Raw genomic sequence first — 25,581 nt, 5'->3', positions numbered from 1 at the left:
AATGACCTTGTAGGGGGCATTCAGAGTAGAATTTCAATATTTGCAGATGACACTAAACTCTGCAGGGTAATCAATACAGGGGAGGACAATTTTATATTACAGGATGATTTATGTAAACTAGAAGCTTGGGCTGATAAATGGCAAATGAGCTTTAATGGGGATAAATGTAAGGTCATGCACTTGGGTAGAAGTAATAAGATGTATAACTATGTGCTTAATTCTAAAACTCTGGGCAAAACTGTCAATGAAAAATACCTGGGTGTATGGGTGGATGACAAACTCATATTCAGTGGCCAGTGTCAGGCAGCTGCTACAAAGGCAAATAAAATAATGGGATGCATTAAAAGAGGCATAGATGCTCATGAGGAGAACATCATTTTACCTCTATACAAGTCACTAGTGCGACCACACTTAGAATACTGTAGAATACTGTGTATAGTTCTGGTCTCCGGTGTATAAGAAAGACATAGCTGAACTAGAGCGGGTGCAGAGAAGAGCGACCAAGTTTATTAGAGGACTGGGGGGTCTGCAATACCAAGATAGGTTATTACACTTGGGGCTATTTAGTTTGGAAAAACGAAGACTAAGAGGTGATCTTATTTTAATGTATAAGTATATGAGGGGACAGTACAAAGACCTTTCTGATGATCTTTTTAATCATAGACCTTAGGGACAAGGGTGCATCCTCTATGTCTGGAGGAAAGAAGGTTTAAGCATAATAACAGACGCGGGTTCCTTACAGTAAGAGCAGTGAGACTATGGAACTCTCTGCCGTATTATGTTGTAATGAGGGATTCATTACTTAAATTTAAGAGGGGACTGGATGCCTTTCTGGAAAAGTATAATGTTACAGGGTATATATGCAGCGCCCCAGAGTCCTGGTCGTTGCAGTACTGTGGCTCCGCCACTAAGGGGAGCTATGGTACGTCTGATGGCACTGAAGGAGTTCATCTGACCAGGTATCACAGACACCAATACATTTCACAGTCGGGCCTCCAGGGGGAGCTAAGGGTTCTATTCACTAGGCCACTCCTCACATACTGGTAAAACTGGGGGTCAGGCAGGAAGTTAGGGAGAAAGCTGACTGGGTTGGAACCAGGCAACACCTTGTGGCAGAGGGTGTTGTGGGGAAAGATTCGGTAGGGTCCCTGTCAGGGGTGGGATCCTGACAGAGGCCTGGCTACAAGGCAGAACGCTACGGGACCGTGCCTGCACAGAATAGCGGCGGTGCCCTAAGAAAGGATTAGAAGCGAGATATATTGTGCTGAGTGAGAAACGAGATCAAAGCAACAAGGAGAATACCAGTAGGAGTCGTGCTGCAAGACCGAGGCAACATCCTACTGAGGCGCACAACCGGCGGCCGGAACGCCGAGGGAGTATTACAACATTCAGCTTCAGGCAATACTCTAAACCAACGGCAGGACAGTCAGTCAAAGGCGGGCTGTCTCATCTAAATCACCTATGCAGTCTTGGGGGGGCAACTTGTGGAGAGGGGCGACTCTAGGGTCCCGGAAGAGCTCCGAGCCTACCCGTCATACGGGTGCCGTCCTAACCGTAACACCAGGGAGGGACAGAGGATTAGCAGGACATCATCTAATCGAGTTGTGAGGGAACATGAGAAACAGACACAACAGTTGTGGGGACTTTCCGTAAGCATAGCTGTGAAGGACCGCAACACCTAGCGCTAGAAGGAAGGCACAGATTTCCACCTGCAAGGAGAACTCTGGAGGTGCCATTGGACCGGCCGGACTTGCGCAGCCTGGTTATCCAGATTCCGGACTGAGGACCCAGAGATCTTCAGTAAAGAGGTAAAGAGACTGCAACCTGGTGTCCTCGTTATTTACCGCGACCTACACTGCACCGCAACATCACCACCATTTACCACCCTTTCACCGGACGTCTCCCACTGACAGGCAGGGCCACGGACCGGGCCTAGCCACCGTGACCACAAACCCCCAGAACAGAGACTCTGAGGCCCGGTACCGGGTACCCCTCGGCCCTGCGGCGGTGTGGGGGCGCTTCATATACACTAGATTCCTTGATAGGGCATTGATCCAGGGAACTAGTCTGATTGCCGTATGTGGAGTCGGGAAGGAATTTTTTTCCCCAACGTGGAGCTTACTCTTTGCCACATGGTTTTTTTTGCCTTCATCTGGATCAACATGTTATAGCATGTTAGGTTAGGCTATGGGTTGAACTAGATGGACTTAAAGTCTTCCTCCAACCTTAACTATGTAACTATGTAACTATGAAATTGCAAGAAAAGTGCAATTCCACAACAGTTTTTTTTATTTTATTTTTTTACCATGTTCATTAAATGCTAAAACTGACCTGACATTATGATTCTCCAGGTCATTACAAGCTCACAGACACTAAACTTTTTTATTTAAGTGGTGAAAAAAAATTCCAAAGTTTGTAAAATAAAAAAAAAAAAAGTTGCCATTTTCCGAGACTCATAGCGTCTCCATTTTTCGGGACCTGGGGCTGGATGAGGGCTTATTTTTTGCGCACCGGTCTGACGTTTTTATTGTTACCATTTTGGTGTAGATACGATCTTTTGATTGCATTTTATTGCAATGTTGCAGCGACCAAAAAAAACCAAAACATAATTATGGCGTTTCAATTTTTTATCTCGCTACACCATTTACTGATTGGATAAATTCTTTTTATATATTGATAGAGCAGGCGATTCTGAATGCGGTTATCCCAAATATGTGTATATTTGGTTTTTTTTGGTTTTTTTTGAATGGGGCGAGAGGGGGTGATATGAACTTTTATATTTTTTAATTTAATATTTGTAAAAACTATCTACTTGCTTCAATAGTCCCCATGGGAGTCTAGAAGCTGCACTTGTCTGATTGCTTCTGCTACATAGAGCAGGGCTACAAAATATTTTCCACATTCTGAACGTGAAAAAGGCTTCTCCCCTGTGTGGAGTCTCTGGTGTCTAACAAGATCTGATTTCTTCACAAAACATTTTCCATATTATGAACAGGAAAAAAGCTTCTGCCCTGTGTGGGTTCTCTGGTGTCTAACAAGGAGATATTTCTCTGCAAAATATTTTCCACATTCTGAACAAAAAAAATGTTTCTCTCCTGTGTGGGTTCTCTGGTGTTTATAAAGATCCGATTTCCGGATAAAACATTTCCCACATTTTGAACATGAAAAAGGCTTCTCTCCTGTGTGGGTTCTCTGGTGTATAACAAGATTTGATTTCTTCACAAAACGTTTTCCACATTCTGAACATGAAAAAGGCTTCTCCCCTGTGTGGAGTCTCTGGTGGTTATTAAGATGCGATTTCTGGATAAAACATTTCCCACATTTTGAACATGAAAAAGGCTTCTCTCCTGTGTGGGTTCTCTGGTGTATAACAAGATCTGATTTTGTCACAAAACATTTTCCACATTCTGAACATGAAAAAGGCTTCTTCCCTGTGTGGAGTCTGTGGTGTTTAACAAGATTTGATTTTGTCACAAAACATTTTCCACATTCTGAACAGAAAAAAGGCTTCTCCCCTGTGTGGAGTCTCTGGTGTCTAACAAGATCTGATTTTGTCACAAAACATTTTCCACATTCCGAACAGAAAAATGGCTTCTCCCCTGTGTGGAGTTTCTGGTGTCTAACAAGATGTGATTTTGTCACAAAACATTTTCCACATTCTGTACAGAAAAATGGCTTCTCTCCTGTGTGGAGTTTCTGGTGTCTAACAAGATGTGATTTTGTCACAAAACATTTCCCACATTCTGAACATGAAAAGGACTTCCTTGCTTTAGGAGCAGTTTGTTTTTTAATGCCTCTTTTGGGTCTTTGATTTTCCTTAGTAGTCGGTACTGAATCAGATGACAGATCTTTGCTGTGAAGGGATAATAGTATATCTGGAGTAATGGCATTCACTTCAATTGTATCCTGTGAGATCTCAAGATCATCTGATTTTAAAATTGAAGATGTCAGCTGTCCCTCTGATCTCCTGGTACAGTCATCTGTCAAGAATAAAACCAATTATTTTTCAGTAAAATATCCTTGAACTTAGTATTTTTGAACATTTCTCCTAAAACGGTCTGTAAAAATGGTAAGCTGATGTACATTCTCGAGTATAAGTAGAGGTTTTCAGCACATTTTTTGTGCTGAAATCACTCCCCTTAGCTTATACTCGAGTGAGGTGTCCAGAAAAATGGGGGGGGGGGGAAAGAGGCAGCGGCGGAGAAGCTGGTCACAGAGGTAGGACCCAGCTGCTGCAGCTAACTCCGGTGCCCACTGCTAAAAAGAAATGAATTTTCATTTCTGTGTAAAAGCTTGCGCAGTGTCAGCTGCAGCAGCCGGTCCTGTAGCTGCCGGGAGGTCACATGTACCGCTACTTAACAGAGATGAATATTCATTCTGAATATTAATCTCTCTTAAGTAGCGGCACACATGACCGCCTGGCGGTTGACGCTGTGTGCGAAACTTAATACTCACTGCCCCACACACATAGTTCCAGCATTGGAAGCGGTAAGTATTCCGGAAGCTGTGCTCTGCTTGTGAGCAGCGCATGACATCCCTGCCATGTAATGCTTACAAGCATAAAGCAGCTGCTGGCATCGAGACAAGATGCTGCAAGGGAGCGAAGGAAGGTAAGTGTAATGGTTTATTTTTTTATGTTTTTTGATGGAGGCCAATCATACAAGGATAGGGATGAGGCTGTGCATACAAGAATAGGGATGAGGGCAGGGCCGGACTGGGACTAAAATTCAGCCCTGGCATTTGAAGTCACACAGGCCCACTTGTCGCATGGTGACTGTATAATATCTTTGTACACTTGTAGGCTACAAGAAGTGAGGGGAGTGTAACACGACTATATAACATATAATTACAGCTGTATCCAGCAATACAGCTCAGTCTCCATAGAATGTAATGCAGGCAGCCCCCATAGAATGTAATGCAGGCAGGCAGCCCCCATAGAATGTAATGCAGGCAGCCCCATAGAATGTAATGCAGGCAGCCCCATAGAATGTAATGCAGGCAGGCAGCCCCCATAGAATGTAATGCAGGCAGGCAGCCCCCATAGAATGTAATGCAGGCAGGCAGCCCCCATAGAATGTAATGCAGGCAGGCAGCCCCCATAGATTGTAATGCAGGCAGGCAGCCCCCATTGAATGTAATGCAGGCAGGCAGGCAGCCCCCATAGAATGTAATGCAGGCAGGCAGCCCCCATAAAATGTAAAGCAGGTAGGCAGGCAGGCAGGCAGCCCCCCCCCCCCCCACAGCTCCACAATCCAGTCATCACTCATTGATAAAAAAAAACAAACACTCTACTCACCTCTCTCCTCGTGCCCCGCGCTGCTCCTGGCTCCGGCCTCAGCAGATGCAGTCTGCCCGGCGCCCGGTCACACAGCAGGTGCGCACCCGCAGTGTCAGCGGCAGGCAGAGCGGGGAATGATGGGAGAGGGGGCGTCAGCAGACAGACGCTCTCTCCTCCATCATTGCATTCAACTGTACCGGCGTCTATGACGCCGGTATAGTTGAATGCAGGGCCGGGAGTGTGCGGCGACAGCGTGGGGAGTGTGCCGACAGCGGCACATTCGAGCGGCCCACTACTGCCACCGGCCCTTCTGGCATTTGCCAGAACTGCCCTATGGCCAGTCCGGCCCTGGATGAGGGCATGCGTACTAGGATAGGAATGGAGCCATGCATACTAGGATAGGGGTGAGGGCATGCATGCAAGGATAGGACTAGAGCCTTGCATACAAAGATAGGAATGGGGCCACGCATACAAGGATAGGGATGAGGGCATGCATACAAGGATAGGGATGAGGCTGTGCATACAAAAATAGTGATGGGACCATGCATACAAAAATAGTGATGGGACTATGCATACAAGGATAGGGATGGGAGCCATGCATACCAGGAAAGGGATAAGGAGCCACACATACAAGGATAGGGATGAGGGGACAATGCATACCCGGCTTATACTCGAGTCAATAAGTTTCCCACTTTTTTTAGGTAAAATTAGGTGACTAGGCTTATACTCGAGTATATACGGTATGTAAAAATAGCTTTATTGGTTTATTCTCATTTGTACAAGGAAAGACTAGAAGCAATGGGATGAAACTGAAGTGGAGGAGGCACAGATTGGATATTAGAAAAAAACCTTTTGACAGTGAGGGTGATCAATGAGTGGAACAGGCTGCCACGAGAGGTGGCGAGTTCTTCTTCAATGGAAATGTTCAAATAACAATATGACTTTTATAAACCAATACGTCTAATTCCACTTTCACAAAGTCAAATCTACCCATCACTTCTGAGCCTTTCAGTGCGCCCAAATCAAAATTAGAACCCATGTAGTTGTCATTATTATTGTGAGAAGAACCCACTTAATTTACGGTGTGTGTCTCTTGGAGCACAATCTGGGCACTATGTGGTGAGTAATAAAATGGTATATTCGCAGTTTTCACTCTCCAACATCCACTGCGCGCTAATTTTCGGAAAGTGGCTGTGGAGTCAAAATAGTCACTACTATAGATTAATTCACTGAAGGTTAATGGAGCACCACAGGTAACCGGTTGCTACAGTGATGTTGCTTTTCCTTCGGGGAAGGTAATGTCATGATCAGAGGCAAGGGAGTTCTCTTCACCAGGTAAGGTACCCACATGCAACACATTCTGAATCCAGGCCAGGAGGGGGAGCTCAAGGCCCGGATTCAGGGGAGCGTCCCCCAGCTATATGTATCCTGATCTGGAGGAGGAGTTAGGTTAGTTGGAGAGGAACAATGAAGTGGACGGACGTCTAGGAGAGACGCAGAGAGGTCTGACAGCCACGAGGGAGCTGCAGCCTCTGGGAAAGGAGAAAGAACCTGGAGGGTTGATGTGGAGTACCTGGAGAGGAAAGGAGCAAAGGTTATGAACAGGGCTCAGAGGGGAACTGTGACCAGGCACCCTCAGAGCCGAAGCGCAGAAAGCAGGTAATGGGAGCCCGAGGCTTTTGTGGAACTTTAGGACACAGAGCAGAACCGGAGGGCCAGGAACTGTATGTAATTGGCCCACCTCGCCTGAGATGCAGCAGTACCTAAGGAGCCCGGGGCATAATAGAGTCCCTGTAAAACAGCTCGAACTGCCCGTCGTGCAGGTACCTGTCCCAGGATAGGGGGAAAGTGGAGGACCCCATAGACAATTTCAGGCAGCAGGGACTTCGTCTTTAAGAGGCGCTAGAGGAAAGGCTCACGAACCTCACCTGGAGAAGGGGACCCTCCATTGCCTCTGAGCTGGCCGGGCCATTCCACCACCCGTGCCTGGTGCCCTGGACTGTGGCCAGCCAACTGCAGTAAACCAGGTAAAGACTTACAACTTGTGTCCTATCTTTATTCACCGGCACATAACATCCACGCCTTACATCTTAGGACCCTGCTTCACCTGTGGGAAGAGTAACATTAGTGCTGCCAACACATCCCCCAGAGGACACCTTTAATGCAGCGTCGGTCCCACCATTGACCAAACTCCACAGGTGGCATCACGACAGACTTTAGACACTTTTCCCTTAAAAGACCGTTCCCCTTTAACATTGAGGCCCAGGGCCACGCACCGGATCGCAGCCACCGTGACATTCCCCCTCGAGACCGGACCCGATACAGAGTGCCCCACTTCCCTGGGGGTGACTCATTATCATTTCCAAAATGGAGTCACTTTATGAGGTTTCAAACTGCTCTGGATTTCTGCATTTTGTCATATTAAGGCTTGTGAAAGTGGTGTGTACCATCTCGCCTGGGATCCACAGCTGCCACCTCTACTTCTGTCACCAGGCATGGCCTCATTCATTCTGCAGGCAGCACTGGGGATGGAAGAGATATCGGAACCAGAAGCTCTGGGTGGTGCAGGCTCTGTTCTGCCACTTAGATTAGGGTTGCTGTGAAATGTAGCACCATCCAGTCAGGCATTATGGGTGTGTGTGCTGTCCATCTGGAGTAATCTGCTTCCTGCTTTCGCCAATTGGAAAGCACCCCACCCTACTAAAGCTCAAAGCAAATCGCAGGAAGATGCCAGATACAGCCTTGTTCTCCTCTGGATCAGTCCTCTCTGTGCTAAGCTACTGCAACCCCTTAATCTTGCTTCTTATGATTTTGTATTTTCTCTGCCCTCGTGGATCTGACCCAACTACTTGACTATTCGTCATCCCACCTCACTCCACAGAACGGCAGGTAACACCATGGCCCAAGCCTAGGGATCTCTGTGTAAGAACAGATCCATGTAAAGAATGTTGAGCAAGGCAATCCTTGGGATCTGCAAAGCTGAGTAGATAGTGCCAAGCCCGATTGTGGTAGCGATATTTTGAGCTGCCAGGTAACTAATACATTGTGTCTGGAATCTATTCCAACAAGATATGCATTCAAATAGCTAAATGGCGATCCTTCCCTTCTTAACCCTGCCATGTGCCCAGACAGTAGTGTACAACCGTATCCAAGGTATTGTTGGATTCAAGAGATGTTGGAAAATAATTTGTGAGGTCCATTTGTTTCCTATTATCCTTTGTGAAGAATTCCAAAGTTATCACCACAAAAAGCGACATGTCAGCTGTGAAAAATGGGAGTATTTTGGGCAGTAACTACTGTAGTCAAAAACTGTGACTATGGATAATAAGTTAATAACACATCTATCAAAATGTTCAAACTCAACAGTCCTCATCAGTAAAATATGAGTAGTGGTGTCAACTCTCTGGAGTAATTAGAGTATGGTGCTCGGTGGCTCTTGGCAATCTAAACTATCGTAAGGGCCAATATTTTCTATCAGATGAGTTTCAAGAAAAAATATTACACATTTAAAGAGAACTTCTTATAATACTGCAGAGCTGAGGCATCTTCAATTTAGATCTCGCACATTTGGAAGAGGTAATGGAGACTAAAAAAAAAAAAAAAAATACCAGGGAGTTCCAAACTTACAAACTCACCTAACTGAGGCAGGCTGATCATACCACAAAGTATCAACCAGAATGAACATGTAGAAAAAAAAAAAAAAAAAAAAAAAAACACAGAACAAAAAATATGTTACATCTCTCCCAAAAAAGTATGTACGAGGGGAGAACTCTAACACTAAACTGGAGTTGCACTCATTTATGGTGGACCATTGGAGCTACTGAGTCCTGATCAGAAGAGTAGAGAAAGTATTAGTGCCCCCATTTCAGGAGAGATTGTGCAGTAATCCAGCCGGTCGAGGGTGCATACTGCTGTGCGAGATGTGAGCACATTGTGCATTTGGAAACCCAGATACTGGATCTAAATGTGCAGCTGGCAACACTGAGATCCATAGACAATATGGAGAGGAGTCTTCTGCTCACAGAGCAGACGCTCAATGGGATAGATGAGGAGGGGGATGGTAGGGATTTTTGGAAGTGCATCTGAACAGCAAGGTGGATTGCTGTTGAGGGGAGATAGAGAGAAAAAAAAAACAAAAAACTATAAATCTTCAGCACAGCGAGTGTGAACGAGCTGAGTGTGACCTGAGCGTAAGTGTGAACGGCGGTAAGTGTGTGACTTGTGATTCAGTGAGGAGGTATTTGGAAGGCCTTTAACAAATACCTGTGTGAATTGGTGTGAGTTGCTGAATTGGGAGTAGCTATATTCATAAGGAGTTAACTTAGGGTGGGGGCTCATAATTAAGGGGATATAAGGGGCAGCTGTTTGGGGCTCAAGTCCTTTTTGGAAGTGCATCTGAACAGCAAGGTGGATTGCTGTTGAGGGGAGATAGAGAGAGAAAAAAAAAAAACTATAAATCTTCAGCACAGCGAGTGTGAACGAGCTGAGTGTGACCTGAGTGTAAGTGAGAACGGCGGTAAGTGTGTGACTTGTGATTCAGTGACTTTGGAATCAGGGAGTTTCCAAGAGAGGAATTGCTTCTGTTTTTTTTGTTTTTTTTTGTTTAATTAATACTTTGTATTTATTTTTAATTAACGTTTCTGTGTGGTGCAATCCCCATTAGGAAATGTGCTCCACAATTGTTAATGCCATCCAGTTTACATCTTGCCACATGTATGCAGTCCTTGACCAGCCGATCGAGGGTGCATACTGCTGTGCGAGATGTGAGCACATTGTGCATTTGGAAACCCAGATACTGGATCTAAATGTGCAGCTGGCAACACTGAGATCCATAGACAATATGGAGAGGAGTCTTCTGCTCACTGAGCAGACACTCAATGGGATAGATGAGGGGGGATGGTAGGATGGAGCTGCAGGACAGTGTGGCAGTTAGCTGGGTGACAGAAGGCGGGGTAGAGGGAAGAGTGCCAGGGAGGCTAGTCCTGATCTGGCACACCCCAATAAGTTTGCTAAGTTGGCAGATGAGGGGGGTGCCAGTACAGGGGTAGCACTGCTGCAGCCAGGCATGTCCTCTGAAAGCCGGAGGAGTGGCTGCTCCAGTAAGGAGGGAAATAGGAGAGCAGGGCAGGCCAGACAGGTGCTGGTAGTGGGGGACTCAATTATTAGGGGAACAGACAGGGCAATCTGTCACAAAGACAGGGATCGTCGGACGGTGTGCTGCCTACCTGGCGCTCGAGTCCGACACATCGCTGATTGGGTGGATAGATTACTGGGAGGGGCTGGTGAGGACCCAGCGGTCATGGTGCACATTGGCACAAATGACAAAGTTAGAGGTAGGTGGAAGGTCCTTAAAGATGATTTCAGGGAATTAGGCTGCAAGCTGAAAGAAAGGACCTCCAACGTGGTATTTTCCGAAATACTGCCTGTACCACGTGCCACGCCAGAGAGGCAACGGGAGATTAGGGAGGTTAATAAGTGGCTCAAGAATTGGTGTAGGAAGGAGGGGTTTGGGTTCCTGCAGAACTGGGCCGACTTCTCAGTTGGCTACAGGCTCTACGCTAGGGACGGGCTGCACCTCAATGGGGAAGGTGCAGCTGTGCTGGGGGAGAAAATGGTTAGAAGGTTGGAGGAGTGTTTAAACTAGGGATTGGGGGGGAGGGTATTCATTTTATAGGAGGGGAAGATAGTGCAGATAGAGACCTGGGCACAAATAAGGAAGTTGGGGGTGGCGGTGGCATGGGGGGTGGGGTTAGAACAGTTAGTAATTTAAGAAAGAATAGAGGTACAGAGAGTAACATCAAGTGCATGTATACTAATGCCAGAAGCCTCGCCAACAAAATGGATGAATTAGAACTAATGTTGTTGGAGCATAATTATGACATGGTGGGGATATCTGAGACGTGGCTGGATGAGAGCCATGACTGGGCTGTTAACTTGCAGGGCTATAGCCTGTTCAGAAATGACCGTACAGATAAGCGAGGGGGAGGGGTGTGTCTATATGTAAAATCTTCCTTAAAACCCATCCTGCGTGATAATATAGGTGAATTTAATGAAAATGTAGAGTCCCTGTGGGTGGAGATAAGGGGAGGGGGAAAAAATAATAAATTACTGATAGGGGTTTGTTATAAATCTCCAAAAATAATGGAAGCAATGGAGAATATCCTCGTAAAGCAAATAGATGAAGCTGCGACTCAAGGAGAAGCCATTATTATGGGGGACTTCAACTACCCTGAAATAGATTGGGGGACAGAAACCTGCAGTTCCAGCAAAGGTAATCGGTTTTTGACAACTATGAGAGACAATTACCTTTCACAACTGGTTCAGGACCCAACAAGGAGGGGGGCACTGCTAGACCTAATATTAACCAACAGGCCAGACCGCATATCAAATATAAGGGTTGGGGGTCACTTGGGGAATAGTGATCACAAAATAATAAGTTTTCATGTAACCTTTAATAAGATGGGTAGTAGGGGGGTGACAAGGACACTAAACTTCAGGAGGGCAAATTTCCAACGGATGAGAGAGGATCTTGGTGCAATTAACTGGGACGATATCCTGAGACATAAAAATACACAAAGAAAATGGGAGACGTTTATTAGCATCCTGGATAGGACCTGTGCACAGTATATACCGTATGGGAATAAACATACTAGAAATAGGAGGAAACCAATATGGCTAAATAGAGCTGTAAGGGGCGCAATAAGGGACAAAAAGAAAGCATTCAGAGAATTAAAGGAAGTAGGTAGTGAGGAGGCATTAAATAAATACAGAAAATTAAATAAATTCTGTAAAAAGCAAATCAAGGCAGCAAAGATTGAGACAGAGAGACTCATTGCCAGAGAGAGTAAAAATAATCCCAAAATATTCTTTAACTATATAAATAGTAAGAAACTAAAAAATGACAGTGTTGGCCCCCTTAAAAATAGTCTGGGTGAAATGGTGGATGAGGATGAGGAAAAAGCCAATATGCTAAATGACTTTTTTTCATCAGTATTTACAAAAGAAAATCCCATGGCAGACAAAATGACTGGTGATAAAAATTCCCCATTAAATGTCACCTGCTTAACCCAGCAGGAAGTACAGCGGCGTCTAAAAATCACTAAAATTGACAAATCTCCGGGCCCGGATGGGATACACCCCCGAGTACTGCAGGAATTAAGTACAGTCATTGATAGACCATTATTTGTAATCTTTAAAGACTCCATAATAACAGGGTCTGTACCACAGGACTGGAGTATAGCAAATGTGGTGCCAATATTCAAAAAAGGGGCAAAAACTGAACTCGGTAATTATAGGCCAGTAAGCTTAACCTCTACTGTGGGTAAGATCCTGGAGGGCATTCTAAGGGATGCTATACCTGTATCTGAAGAGGAATAACCTCATGACCCAGTATCAGCACGGGTTTACTAGGGACCGTTCATGTCAGACTAATTTGATCAGCTTCTATGAAGAGGTAAGTTCCGGACTGGACCAAGGGAACCCAGTGGACGTAGTGTATATGGACTTTTCCAAAGCTTTTGATACGGTGCCACACAAAAGGTTGTTACATAAAATGAGAGTAATGGGGATAGGGGAAAATATGTGTAAGTGGGTTGAGAGCTGGCTCAGGGATAGGAAACAAAGGGTGGTTATTAATGGAGCACACTCGGACTGGGTCGCGGTTAGCAGTGGGGTACCACAGGGGTCAGTATTGGGCCCTCTTCTTTTTAACATATTTATTAATGACCTTGTAGGGGGCATTCAGAGTAGAATTTCAATATTTGCAGATGACACTAAACTCTGCAGGGTAATCAATACAGGGGAGGACAATTTTATATTACAGGATGATTTATGTAAACTAGAAGCTTGGGCTGATAAATGGCAAATGAGCTTTAATGGGGATAAATGTAAGGTCATGCACTTGGGTAGACGTAATAAGATGTATAACTATGTGCTTAATTCTAAAACTCTGGGCAAAACCGTCAATGAAAAAGACCTGGGTGTATGGGTGGATGACAAACTCATATTCAGTGGCCAGTGTCAGGCAGCTGCTACAAAGGCAAATAAAATAATGGGATGTATTAAAAGAGGCATAGATGCTCATGAGGAGAACATAATTTTACCTCTATACAAGTCACTAGTTCGACCACACTTAGAATACTGTGCACAGTTCTGGTCTCCGGTGTATAAGAAAGACATAGCTGAACTGGAGCGGGTGCAGAGAAGAGCGACCAAGGTTATTAGAGGACTGGGGGGTCTGCAATACCAAGATAGGTTATTACACTTGGGGCTATTTAGTTTGGAAAAACGAAGACTAAGGGGTGATCTTATTTTAATGTATAAATATATGAGGGGACAGTACAAAGACCTTTCTGATGATCTTTTTAATCATAGACATGAGACAGGGACAAGGGGGCATCCTCTACGTCTGGAGGAAAGAAGGTTTAAGCATAATAACAGACGCGTATTCTTTACTGTAAGAGTAGTGAGACTATGGAACTCTCTGCCGTATGATGTTGTAATGAGTGATTCATTAATTAAATTTAAGAGGGGACTGGATGCCTTTCTGGAAAAGTATAATGTTACAGGGTATATATACTAGATTCCTTGATAAGGCGTTGATCCAGGGAACTAGTCTGATTGCCGTATGTGGAGTCGGGAAGGAATTTTTTTCCCCATGGTGGAGTTACTCTTTGCCACATGGTTTTTTTTTGCCTTCCTCTGGATCAACATGTTAGGGCATGTTAGGTTAGGCTATGGGTTGAACTAGATGGACTTACAGTCTTCCTTCAACCTTAATAACTATGTAACTATGTAATCTGAATTTCTTATGATTGAAAACATAATGTAATTTATGACATGGAGTGAATCTATGAAACCAGGACTCGAGCCATGCCAACACATCTCCTACAGGCAGGGGCTTAACTACCACGGTCGCATCGGTCGCCATTGCGACCGGGCCCGGCAGGTCAGGGGCCCGGCAGGTCAGACGCAGGGCCGGACTGGCCATCGGGCACTTCTGGCAAATGCCAGAAGGGCCGGTGCCAGTCGTGGGTCGCTCGATCCGCCTCCCCCCGCCGCCGACTCACCCCCCTGCCGTCGCATTCAACTATTCCGGCATCTATGACGCCGGTACAGTTGAATGCAATGATGGAGGAGAGAGCGTCTACAGACGCTCCCTCTCCCATCATTCCCGGCCCTGCCTCTGACACTGCGGGTGCGCGATGACGTCATATCATCGCACACCTGCTGTGTCCCGGGCAGACTGCAGCCGCTGAGACAGGAGCAGGAAGCAACGCGGGCAAGAGGAAAGGTGAGGAGAGTGTTTTTATTGGTTTTTTTTACTGGACTGTGGCGACATCCTTTGGGGGGGGGGGGGGGGGGAGGAGAGATGCGGGCTGTGCTCTATATACCACTGTGGGGGCTGTGCTGGCACCCAACACCATGTTGCAGTGCAGGAGATTCCTCCTGCACGGCAACAGTCTGAGGTGTATCTAGGGGAAGGGGGCAGCCGGGGAACGTGAGAGACTGGAAGCAGCTCCAGTCATCACGGTGAGATAGCTTGGCAGTCTGTATTTTTCCCCCCTCATACATCTCATGTACGTCTGAATGAGATTGTATTTAAGAGAAAGCCAAAATAACCCCGGGACAGAAGGCGAGAGCAGGGGGGAGGTGCGGGACAGAGCCGCTTTAGTCAGGAGAAGCTGAGGAGCTGCAGCCGGTTTACATCAGCCACCCCTGTACCAGAGAGGAGATTGTGAGTTGTGTATATGAGCTGGTATCTGGAGTGTGTGTGTGTGTGTGTGTGTGTGTGTGTGTGGCAGGGGCGTAACTACCACGGTCGCAGCTGCAAGCGGCTCTGGCAGGTCAGGGGGCCGTGTGTCCCCTTTTGCCTGTCTCACTTATGCTTGTGTCCCTTGTCCCCATGTGCCAGTCTCCCTTGCCCATTAGTCCCTGTGTTTCCCCATGTGCCTGTCTCCTTTGTCCCCTTGTGCTTGTGTCAGTCTCCTTTGTCCCCTTGTGCTTGTGTCAGTCTCCCTTGCCCACTAGTCCCTGTGTGTCCGTCTCCCTTTCCCACTTGTCCCTGTGTGTCCCCTTGTGCTTGTATCCCTTGTCCCCTTGTGTCAGTCTCTCTTGCCCACTAGTCCCTGTGTCCCCTTGTGCTTGTCCCTTGTCCCCGTGTGTCCCCTTGTGTCAGTCTCCCTTGCCCACTAGTCCCTGTGTCCCCGTGTGCCAGTCTCCCTTGTCCACTAGTCCCCGTGTGCCCCTTGTGTCAGTCTCCCTTGCCCACTTGTCCCCGTGTGCCCCTGGTGTCAGGCTCCCTTGCCCACTAGTCCCCTTGTAACCTTCTCCCCTGCCTCCTAGCCCCCATGTGTCCTGTTGTGCCTGTCTTCCTTGCCCCCTTGTGCCCTTTCCCCTGCCCCCTCGTCACCATTTGCTCGTGTCTTTCTCACTGCCGCTGTATGGAGGGGCTGCATTATACTATGAGGGGGGCTGCATTGTATTCTATGGGGGTTACATTGAATTGTATGGCAGGGGGGGACCCATTTGGAAGTTCGCACCGGGGCCCATAACTTTGTAGTTTCGCCACTGCCTGCAGGCATGCTATTCCATCCGGTTTGCGTTTACTGTAGTTGGACCATCATTTATTTTTCAACAGGACAATGACCCCAAACACACCTCCAGGCTGTCTAAGGGCTATGTGACTAAGAGGGAGAGTGATGGGGTGCTACGCCAGATGACCTGGCCTCCACAATCACCAGACCTGAACCCAATCAAGATGGTTGGGGGTGAGCTGAACTGCAGAGTGAAGGCAAAAGGGCCAACAAGAGCTAAGCATCTCTGGGAACTCCTTCAAGATTGTTGGAAGATAATTTCCGGTGACTACCTCTTGAAGCTCATCAAGAGAATGCCAAGAATGTTCAAAGCAGTTATCAAAGCAAAAGGTGGGTACTTTGAAGAAACTAGAATATAAGACATATTTTCAGTTGTTTCACTCTTTTTTGTTAAGTATATAATTCCACATGTGTTAATTCATAGTTTTGATGCCTTCAGTGTGAATGTACAATTTTCATAGTCATGAAAATACAGAAAAATCTTTAAATGAGAAGGCGTGTCCAAACTTTTGGTCTGTACTGTATATATATTTATATGTAAATGTACTCAATGGGTACTGTTTATAGGATTGGGGCTAGAATAGGATATAGGATAGGTTAGAACTGTAGTGGGGCTAGAAGAGAGGGGGGCACAGTAGTGATAGATGATATCATAGAATAGAGCAAGAGGTAGGCAGCACAGGGGTTAACTAAAGGGGAGGTACAGCAAGGAGCAGGGAAGTATAATCAGGATACTTCCTGATTAGAGACACCAGGGCAGCCTTGCCAAGGGCAGGATGCATGCAGTGTATGAGACAGCTACAGGTCATGGGGGTAAAGCTGCGGATGGCAATGAGGGACCCCAGGCTGGAGAATAGTACAGTCGGGCATCAGCTCAATAGGATCATCCTCAGGGCGGTTCTGGGGTCTACGACTGGGGCTGGAGTCAGTAAGATGAACTCCTGGCACCTTTGCAAGATGGAATCGGATAAGTGGCTGACAGGGAGCTGGTGATGCAGGTAGTACGGAAGGGGCACGGATTGTCCACAGAAATTGCATGGATTGCCGGGAGAGAAGAAGGAGAGGTTATAGAAGAAATGGAGTCTGCCCAGAAGGAAGGAAAAGTGCAAGATATGATGCATTGTGTGAAATGTGCTGCTAAAGTGATGGGTGCCCATGTTATCAGTAAAGTTGAACTGTTTGAAAAGGACTGTGACACTGCAGTGTTTTATGGAACCTGGAATCCTGAAGCTGGAGTGAAAGAAACAGAGGGAACTGAAATGAGTACTCTGCTGCACACATCTCACACACACACACACACACACACACACACACACACACACACACACACACACACACACACACACACACACACACACACACACACACACACACACACACACACACACACACACACACACACACACACACACACCAGAAAGGACTTTGTATTTCATCTGCGGGGCGCCAGGGTGTGAAGACACTACAGTTCGTTGCCGCAGCAACAGCCGGTGACCGAGAAGAATCTGTGACTTCTCTGTAGTTAGTGGTCACTACTCACCTGGGTAGTCATATGTAGGAGTCTCCTCTTTACACCGCTCATCACCCCTCACATATGTCTCTGTAGTATTAATATGGGTCAGATCTTCACCCTGAAATAAATATTGTAAAAGTCACAGACAGATGGAGAAGTCACATCTATGATCAGCTCTAATCCTGCCATCTCCACCGTTCCCATGAAGCCAGTATGAAACATGTAATACTGGTGAATAAAACAAGACTGAGCACAAGACCTTCACCACCGTCTACACATCATAGGGGAGATCTCATGACACCTTCTCTCCATCTACCTGATGATTCTGAAAGACATTGGGATCTTCTTGGTTACAGTCCTGTGGAAGAAGAGGACGGGGACATCTCTCTGGTGTTGTACTCTTACTGGATAGATCTGGAGGAAACACACACAGGGACTGAATTCATTCCTTACATACAGATAATTATAGGCTGTGTGTATTTAATCCTATTACCTGGTGATGTGAGGGGCTGGGGAACCTTCATCATGACGTCCTCATACAGATTATTGTGTAATTCTAAATACTCCCACTCCTCCATGGAGAAATAGACAGCGACATCCTGACACCTTATAGGAATCTGACACATACAATGATACCGTCATCCCCCGATCCCTTCATAGTTTTACTGTATAATGTCCCAGCATTCCCAGCAGTGTCACCTCTCCAGTCAGCAGCTCAATCATCTTGTAGGAGAGTTCTAGGATCTTCTGGTCATTGATGTCCTCATGTATCAGGGGGTGAGGTGGAGGCCTTGTGATTGGGCTCAGGGGTCTTTCCCATCCCTCAGACACAGGGTCCTGGCAGCACTCACTAGAGGTCTTCTTCACTACTGTGTAATCCTGGTTATGGAGAGACACATTAATAAATGTCACTACAGACATTTCCAGATCCCTCACCTCTTGAGTTCTGTCCAACAGTTTTATTGCCATAAATAAGAATTATGTAATGTGACGCTATCAAAATCTCTCACCTCTCCAGTAAGACGGAAGAGGATCTCTAGGGTGAGGTGTAATATCCTCTCTGCCATCTTGTCCCTCTTCATATCCATTCTTGATGGGTAGTTAAGAAAAATTCTCTTAATATAGAAGATTTCTACTGAAAGGATCGGATATTGTAGGGACCTGAATAGGAAAACGATGAGACGATGAATCATTACAAAGAATTGTGTGTAAGAATACAATTACTGGAGATAACAAGGGAAACATTTCAGAAGACAGAACGTGTAGATGTTGTATTCTCTAGTCTTGTATTGACTGGAACACAAGCTGAATTACTGAGTAAAGGTACCTTCACACTGAGCAACTTTACATCGAGAACGACAGCGATCCGTGACGTTGCAGCGTCCTGGATAGCGATCTCGTTGTGTTTGACATGCAGCAGCGATCTGGATCCCGCTGTGATGTCACTGGTCGGAGCTAGAAGTCCAGACCTTTATTTCGTCGCTGATGACCCGCTGTCATCGCTGGATCGGCGTGTGTGACGCCGATCCAGCGATGTGTTCACTTGTAACCAGGGTAAACATCGGGTTACTAAGCGCAGGGCCGCACTTAGTAACCCGATATTTACCCTGGTTACCATTGTTAAAGTAAAAAAAAACACTACATACTCCCCTTCTGATGTCTGTCACGTCCCCCGGCGTCCACGCGCTGCTGCAGAGAGCTTTCGCTGCACTGACTGTGTCAGTGCCGGTCGTAAAGCAGAGCACAGCGGTGACGTCACCGCTGTTACTGCCGGCGCCGCTGACACATTCAGTGCAGGGAAAGCTCTCTGCAGCAGCGCGTGGACGCCGGGGGACGTGAGACATCAGAAGGTGAGTATGTACTGTGTTTTTTTTTTATTACTTTAACAATGGTAACGATGCCGAAGTCTTTCCCCTGATCGTTGGTCGCTGGAGAGAGCTTTCTGTGTAACAGCTCCCCAGCGACCACACAACGACTTACCAACGATCACGATCGCTGGTCGTAATCGTTGGTAAGTCGTTTAGTGTGACGGTACCCTAAGACATCTCCATGCAACCAATTACTGGCTGTGTTACTCACTGCTTCGGCCATTGATTTGCTGTAGGAATCACAAGTTCGTTGGGACAGACCAGAAAATACAGAGTCTGGCGGGGACCCAAGCAGCAATTACCGTATTTTTCGGACTGCAAGATGCACTTTTTCCCCAAAAAAAATTTTTGGTGGAAAATGGGGGTGCATCTGACACTGCAGGGAGATCACACTCCATTCCTACACTGGTGCGGCAGTATTCGGCGGTGTGCAGTGGTGCGGGGCTCCGCCAACATTTTTGGAAAGCCCAGAGCACTGCACATCCACACTGCTGCCATGTGGTAGCCCCTGGTAAAATGGCCTCTGGAAAAATGGCCACCGGGTTGGCACATGCACACATTGAGATCTCGGGAGATGAGATCTTGGAGCCGAGATCTCAATTTGCAGCGGCATTTTCCCAGAGGCCATTTTACTGGAGGCCACCGCAACGCAGCAGTGGGGGTGTGCGGGGCTCAAGGGCTTTCACAAAATGACAGCGTAGCCCCCGCAACCCTGAGTACCGACAAACCTGCCGCGTCAGCCTGGGATGGGATTTCCCAGAGGCTACTGCTTCACAGCAATGGATGCGCGGGTGCTCCAGGCTTTCAGAAAATGTTGGAGGAGCCACCGCACCACGAGAACCACAGAACCTACCGCATCAGTCTGCGATAGGAGTCATATCACTGCTGGACCACTGAACACCCCCTGTGACCACCCTCCACCAGCGCTACTGATTTCCCACGGTAAGCTGAATTCGGTCTGTATGACGGACCACCATTTGACACATTTTTTTTCCCTATTTTCCTTCTGTAAATTTGGGGTGCGTCTTATGGTCCGGTGCATCTTATAGTCCAAAAAATTAATAGTTACTTACCGATAACGGTATTTCTCTGATCCCATGATGGCACCACAGAGAGAGGGGTCCGCCCCCAGGGACAGGAAACCTACAGGTGAAAAAGGGCGTACCTCTCTCCCACATCAGTTGGTTTACAGAGCCTTTATACAGAACTTCAGCTGCAACTTAATAATTACACAAATTAAGCTTAACAATTTTAACTTAACAGAGGCACCGTGACTAAGGTAACTATTGATACATTATAATGTGCACACCTGTGTGTGAAAAGGGAGGGAATATACGGGTGCCATCATGGGATCAGAGAAATACCGTTATCGGTAAGTAACTATAATTTTCTCTATCCCCATGATGGCACCAAGGAGAGATTTGCATAGATTGTAATTCTTAGGGAGGGACCACTGCCTCTAGAACCCTTCGCCCAAAGGTGAGATCAGAGGAGGTCAAGTCTAAGCGGTAGTGTTTGAAAAATGTAGACTGTGAAGACCAAGTGGCCGCTCTACATATCTGTTGTATCGAAGCGCCAGCTCTCTCCGCCCAGGATGATGCCACTGCTCTGGTTGAGTGAGCTTTTATATTCTCCGGGATGGCTGTCCCGCTGGATGAGTAGGATAGGGCGATGGCATCTCTTATCCACCTCGCTAACGTGGCTTTCGATGCTTTTTGTCCCTTCCGTGGACCCTGGAAGCAGACAAACAGAGCCCTATCCTTTCTGCACTCCCTAGTGGCTGACAAATATTGGACTAGGCACCTTTTTACATCAAGGGTATGCAGTGTTTTTTCTCCCTCGTTTTTGGGGTTGGGACAAAATGAGGGCAGAGAGATCTCTTGTGTCCTGTGAAATTGTGACGCGATTTTAGGGAGGTAAGCCGGGTCAGTTTTTAGAATGACTATCGTCGAGAATTTGAGTAAAGGGAGGACACGCGGATAATGCTTGTATGTCACTGACACGACGGGCCGAGGTTAGGGCCACTAGGAGTGTGGTTTTTAGAGATAGGATCTTTAGGGGTGCGCCTGCCAGAGGCTCAAAGGGAGTTTTGGTTAGCGCATTTAAAACAAGGTTTAGGTCCCATGGAGGGGCATTATGAAGAGGGATAGGCCTTGATCTACCCGAGGCTTTAATGAATCTCGTGGTCCATCGGTTTCTGGCTAGATCGTAATTATACAGCGCTCCCAAGGCTGCTACCTGAACCTTCAGAGTACTCGTAGCTAAACCTTTTTCCAAACCCTTTTGCAGGAACTCAAGAATTTTCCCTATTGGGATTTCCCCCGCTGGGTCCGCACCTGATACCGACATGAATTTTTTGCACACTTTCCCGTATATTCTGGTGGTTACAAGTTTCCTACTCTGTAATAATGTGGACACCAGATTGGGTGAGAAACCTTTATCGCTTAATAGCTTCCTTTCAAAAGCCAAGCTGTCATGTGTAGGCTTTTTACACTGGGGTGACACACTGGGCCCTGGGATAACAGATTTCGAGTGTCTGGTAGAACCCACGGGCTGTCTATGGACATTTTTCTTAGCCAAGAAAACCATATTCTGCGAGGCCAGAACGGAGCTATTACTATCACTGTTGCCCCCTCCTCCCGAATTTTGCTCAGGACTAGGGGAATGAGGGATATTGGAGGGAACGCGTAGGCGAGGCGATAGTTCCAGGGGATTGTAAGGGCATCCAGAGCTGCTGGGCCCCCCCGGGGATCGATTGAGCAGAACTTTTTTACTTTTCGGTTTTGACTGTCCGCGAATAGGTCTATTTCTGGCTCTCCCCAACGCTTTACTATCTGGTTGAACACCGATTGTTTCAGCTCCCACTACCCTGTTTTAAGCGCGTCCTGCTGAGGAAGTCTGCGGTTTGGTTTTCCGAGCCTTTTATGTAGAGAGCTGTTAGGGACTTCAGATTGTGCTCTGCTATGTAAAAGATGGATCGAGTTTCTTCCATCAGTGCCTGCGACCTGGTACCCCCTTGGTGGTTTAGATATGCTACCACCACCTGATTGTCTGAGAAGACTTTTACGTGGTGGGAGCGAAGGAGTTTTAGAAAGTGTGTCAGGGCGAGCTTTACCGCTAACAGTACTTTCATGTTTGATGAGGTTAGCTCTTGATTTTTGCTCCAGTTCATTTGTGCCACCTGATCGTCTACATGTGCTCCCCACCCCCAGGGGCTTGCATCCGTCGTTAGGATTTTCTCCGTCGGTAGTGCCCAAGGGACCCCCTTGGTAAAATTTACTGGGTCCGCCCACCATTCTAGGGAGTGTATCGTAGTTGATGATATACTTAATTGCCCGTCTAAATTTCCTCCCAGATATAGGCTTGAATTTAAAGTTTCCCATTGTAGATCCCGGGTATGACACTGTGCCCACTGTACGGCCGGGATGCAGGCTGTCATAGAGCCTAGCAGCAACATAGCTTTCCTGAGAGTGGTGACCGGGGATGTCGACAACTGTAACACAGCCTGTGTCATTTTTTGAATCTTCCCCTGAGGAAGATAGCACATTTGTGTGCTTGAGTCCAGTACTATCCCTAAGTACTCCTGTACCTGAGAAGGGACCATTTTGGATTTGGAAAGGTTCAATAGCCAACCTAGACTTGACAGAGAAGTCATGACCAAATCCAACTGTTTGCAGTGATGGAAACATGTCCCTGCTACAAGGAGGTCGTCCAGGTAGGGAACTATCAGGACATTCTGTTCCCGTATATGAGCCATCACTTCCGACATTATTTTCGTGAATACCCGGGGTGCGATAGCTAACCCGAACGGTAGGGCCCGAAACTGAAAGTGTTTCACCTCCCCCTGAATATTCGCTGCTAGTCTGAGATACTTTTGATGATCCCTGTGGATTGGCACATGGTAATATGCATCTCGTAAGTCTAGAACAGTCATGAAACACGAGGGAAAGAGTATTTTCACGCAAGATTTTATTGTCTCCATTTTGAAGTGTGGGATTTCGAGGAAGCTGTTCAATTTTTTGAGATTTATGATCGTCCTGTACGATCCGTCTGGTTTCCTTCGAAGGAAGAGGGGAGAGTAGAAGCCCATGCCTCTTTCCTGGTGTGGGACTTCCTGTAAGACTCCCTTCTGGATTAGGCTTAAAATCTCTTCCTGGAGAGCAGACTGTTCTTGCGACTGTCTCTGCGGTGTTACCATAAAGAAGTTGTTGGGGGGGGGGAACGCGGAATTTTAGCTTGAGCCCTTCTCGTATTATGCCTAATATCCAGGGACTGTTTGAAATTTTTTCCCAGGCTGGAAGAAAACCGGCTAGTCTCCCACCAACCCTGGGGGTACCTTCATTGAGTTTTCTTATTATCGGGAATGGTTTTGTTGAATAAAAAACCTCTATTTTTGTTTCTTTTGTCTTCCCACGCCTCTTTGTTTCCTTTTGGAGGTCTCCTCCGCATGAATTTTCTATTCCGAAAGGGACGCCGGTAAGACTGGTTGGGGAATCCAGGGAAAGATTTTTTCTTATCCCCGGCTTTATCGAGGATATCGTCCAGAGTTGCACTGAACAGAAATTCGCCCTCCTTCAGGTACGTGCTGTAGGTTCCCCGTCAGGGACAGGAAACCAACTGATGTGGGAGAGAGGTACGCCCTTTTTCACCTGTAGGTTTCCTGTCCCTGGGGGCGGACCTCTCTCTCCGTGGTGCCATCATGGGGATAGAGAAAAGATGGTATATTTTTACAACATTGTTTTTTCTCTGACATCTACTAATAAAACCTATAAAGTTTAGGCCACAGACAACAAATAGTTTATTCCTCATAGACTCATCTTCCATAACGCTAATTCTCGTCTCATTTACAGACACTGGAATCGGCATTAACAATACTGCAGGAGATATTCATTACACGTGACAGGAGAAATAACGACTTCATGATGAGGATGACATCATCTTCTACTACGGCTCTAGGAACATATTTGTCCAGAGTCCATCACTGACTACATCACCACCAGCCGTCTATATGAATGTTTCCAGTCTTCCCCGCACTGTAATCTTTTATCACGTCAGATCTCATGTCTGATTCACACACATAAGTTTGAGGATTTTATACAAAAAAAAAAATTTGTTTGTCAAAAACACCATTGTCAGAAATTACCATATTTTTTGGATTATAAGACACACTGTACCATAAGACGCACCTAGGTTTTGAATTGTATATATACAGCTCTGGCAAAATTTACGAGACCACTGCAAAATTTTCAGTTAATCTGATTTTTCTCTCAGAAATTTAAAGCTAAAAATGTTGTATTTATGTTCAGCAAATGAGAAATTGACAAAATAATAAAAAAGAAACAGTGCTTTCAGACCTCAAATAATGCAAAGAAAACAAGTTCTTATTCATGTAGAAACAACAATACTAATATTTTAACTTAGGATGAGTTCAGAAATGAATATTTGGTGGAATAACCATGATTTTTAATCACAGTTTTCATGCGTCTTGGCATGCTTTCCACCAGTCTTTACCACTGCTTTTGGGTGACCTTATACCACTCCTGGAACAAAAATTTAAGCAGTTCTTTGTTTGATGGCTTGTGACTATCCATCTTCCTCTTGATTACATTCAAGAGGTTTTCAATGGGGCTCAAGTCTGGAGATTGGGCTGGCCATGACAGGGTCTTGATGTGGCGCTCCTTCATCCACACATTGATTGACCTAGCTGTATGGCATGGGGCATTCTCCTGCTGGAAAAAACAGCCCCCAGAGTAAGGGAGCAATGCCTGAGCAGAAGGAAGCAAGTGGTTTTCAAGGATAACCTTGTATGCGGCTTGATTCATACTTCCTTCGCAAAGATTAACCTGCCCAATTCCAGCCTTGCTGAAGCATCCCCAGATCCTCACCGATCCTCCACCAAATGTCACAGTGGGTGCAAGACGCTGTGGCTTGTGTTATGATCCGGTGACCTAGGAGCAGCATGAGACTTTCTCTGGAGTAAGTGGAACCTGTACTGACCGCAAACCCTAAACTGACACTGCAACTAGAAGTAGCCGTGGGGTGTACCTAACACATCCTAGACACCTCGACACAGCCGGAGGACTAAATGCTCCTATAGATGGAAATGGGAAAACTATCTTGCCTCAGAGCAGAACCCCAAAGGATAGGCAGCCCCCCACAAATATTGACTGAGTAGGAGAGGAAAGACACATACAGACAGAAAGCAGGATTTAGCAAAAGAGGCCACTCTAGCTAGATAGGAAAGGATAGGACAGAATACTAAGCGGTCAGTATTAAAACCCTAAACATATCCACAGCAGATAATACAAAAATTCCACCATCTAACTA

The 25,581-nt window shown here is 46.4% G+C and overlaps 1 protein-coding gene across 1 annotated transcript in view; it reads right to left on the bottom strand.

The window, feature by feature from the left end:
• Positions 1–280: 280 nt before the first annotated feature.
• LOC143766531 (uncharacterized) overlaps positions 281–25,581 on the bottom strand; it is a 47,687-nt gene continuing 22,386 nt past the window's right edge. Inside the window, exons 2-7 of the mRNA XM_077254296.1 lie at positions 18,397–18,547; positions 18,086–18,265; positions 17,880–18,003; positions 17,703–17,800; positions 17,414–17,504; positions 281–3,980 (exon numbers count right to left, since the gene is read on the bottom strand). Of these exons, the coding sequence (XP_077110411.1) occupies positions 2,986–3,980; positions 17,414–17,504; positions 17,703–17,800; positions 17,880–18,003; positions 18,086–18,265; positions 18,397–18,474 (1,566 nt within the window). The 5' untranslated portion in view covers positions 18,475–18,547 and the 3' untranslated portion in view covers positions 281–2,985. The remainder of the gene's footprint in view (positions 3,981–17,413; positions 17,505–17,702; positions 17,801–17,879; positions 18,004–18,085; positions 18,266–18,396; positions 18,548–25,581) is intronic.

This window comes from Ranitomeya variabilis, chromosome 4 (genome assembly GCF_051348905.1).
Source record: "Ranitomeya variabilis isolate aRanVar5 chromosome 4, aRanVar5.hap1, whole genome shotgun sequence".
Taxonomy (NCBI): Eukaryota; Metazoa; Chordata; class Amphibia; order Anura; family Dendrobatidae; genus Ranitomeya; species Ranitomeya variabilis.
The sequence above is the reverse complement of the archived record's forward strand: the minus strand, read 5'-3'. Positions and strand labels throughout refer to the sequence as shown.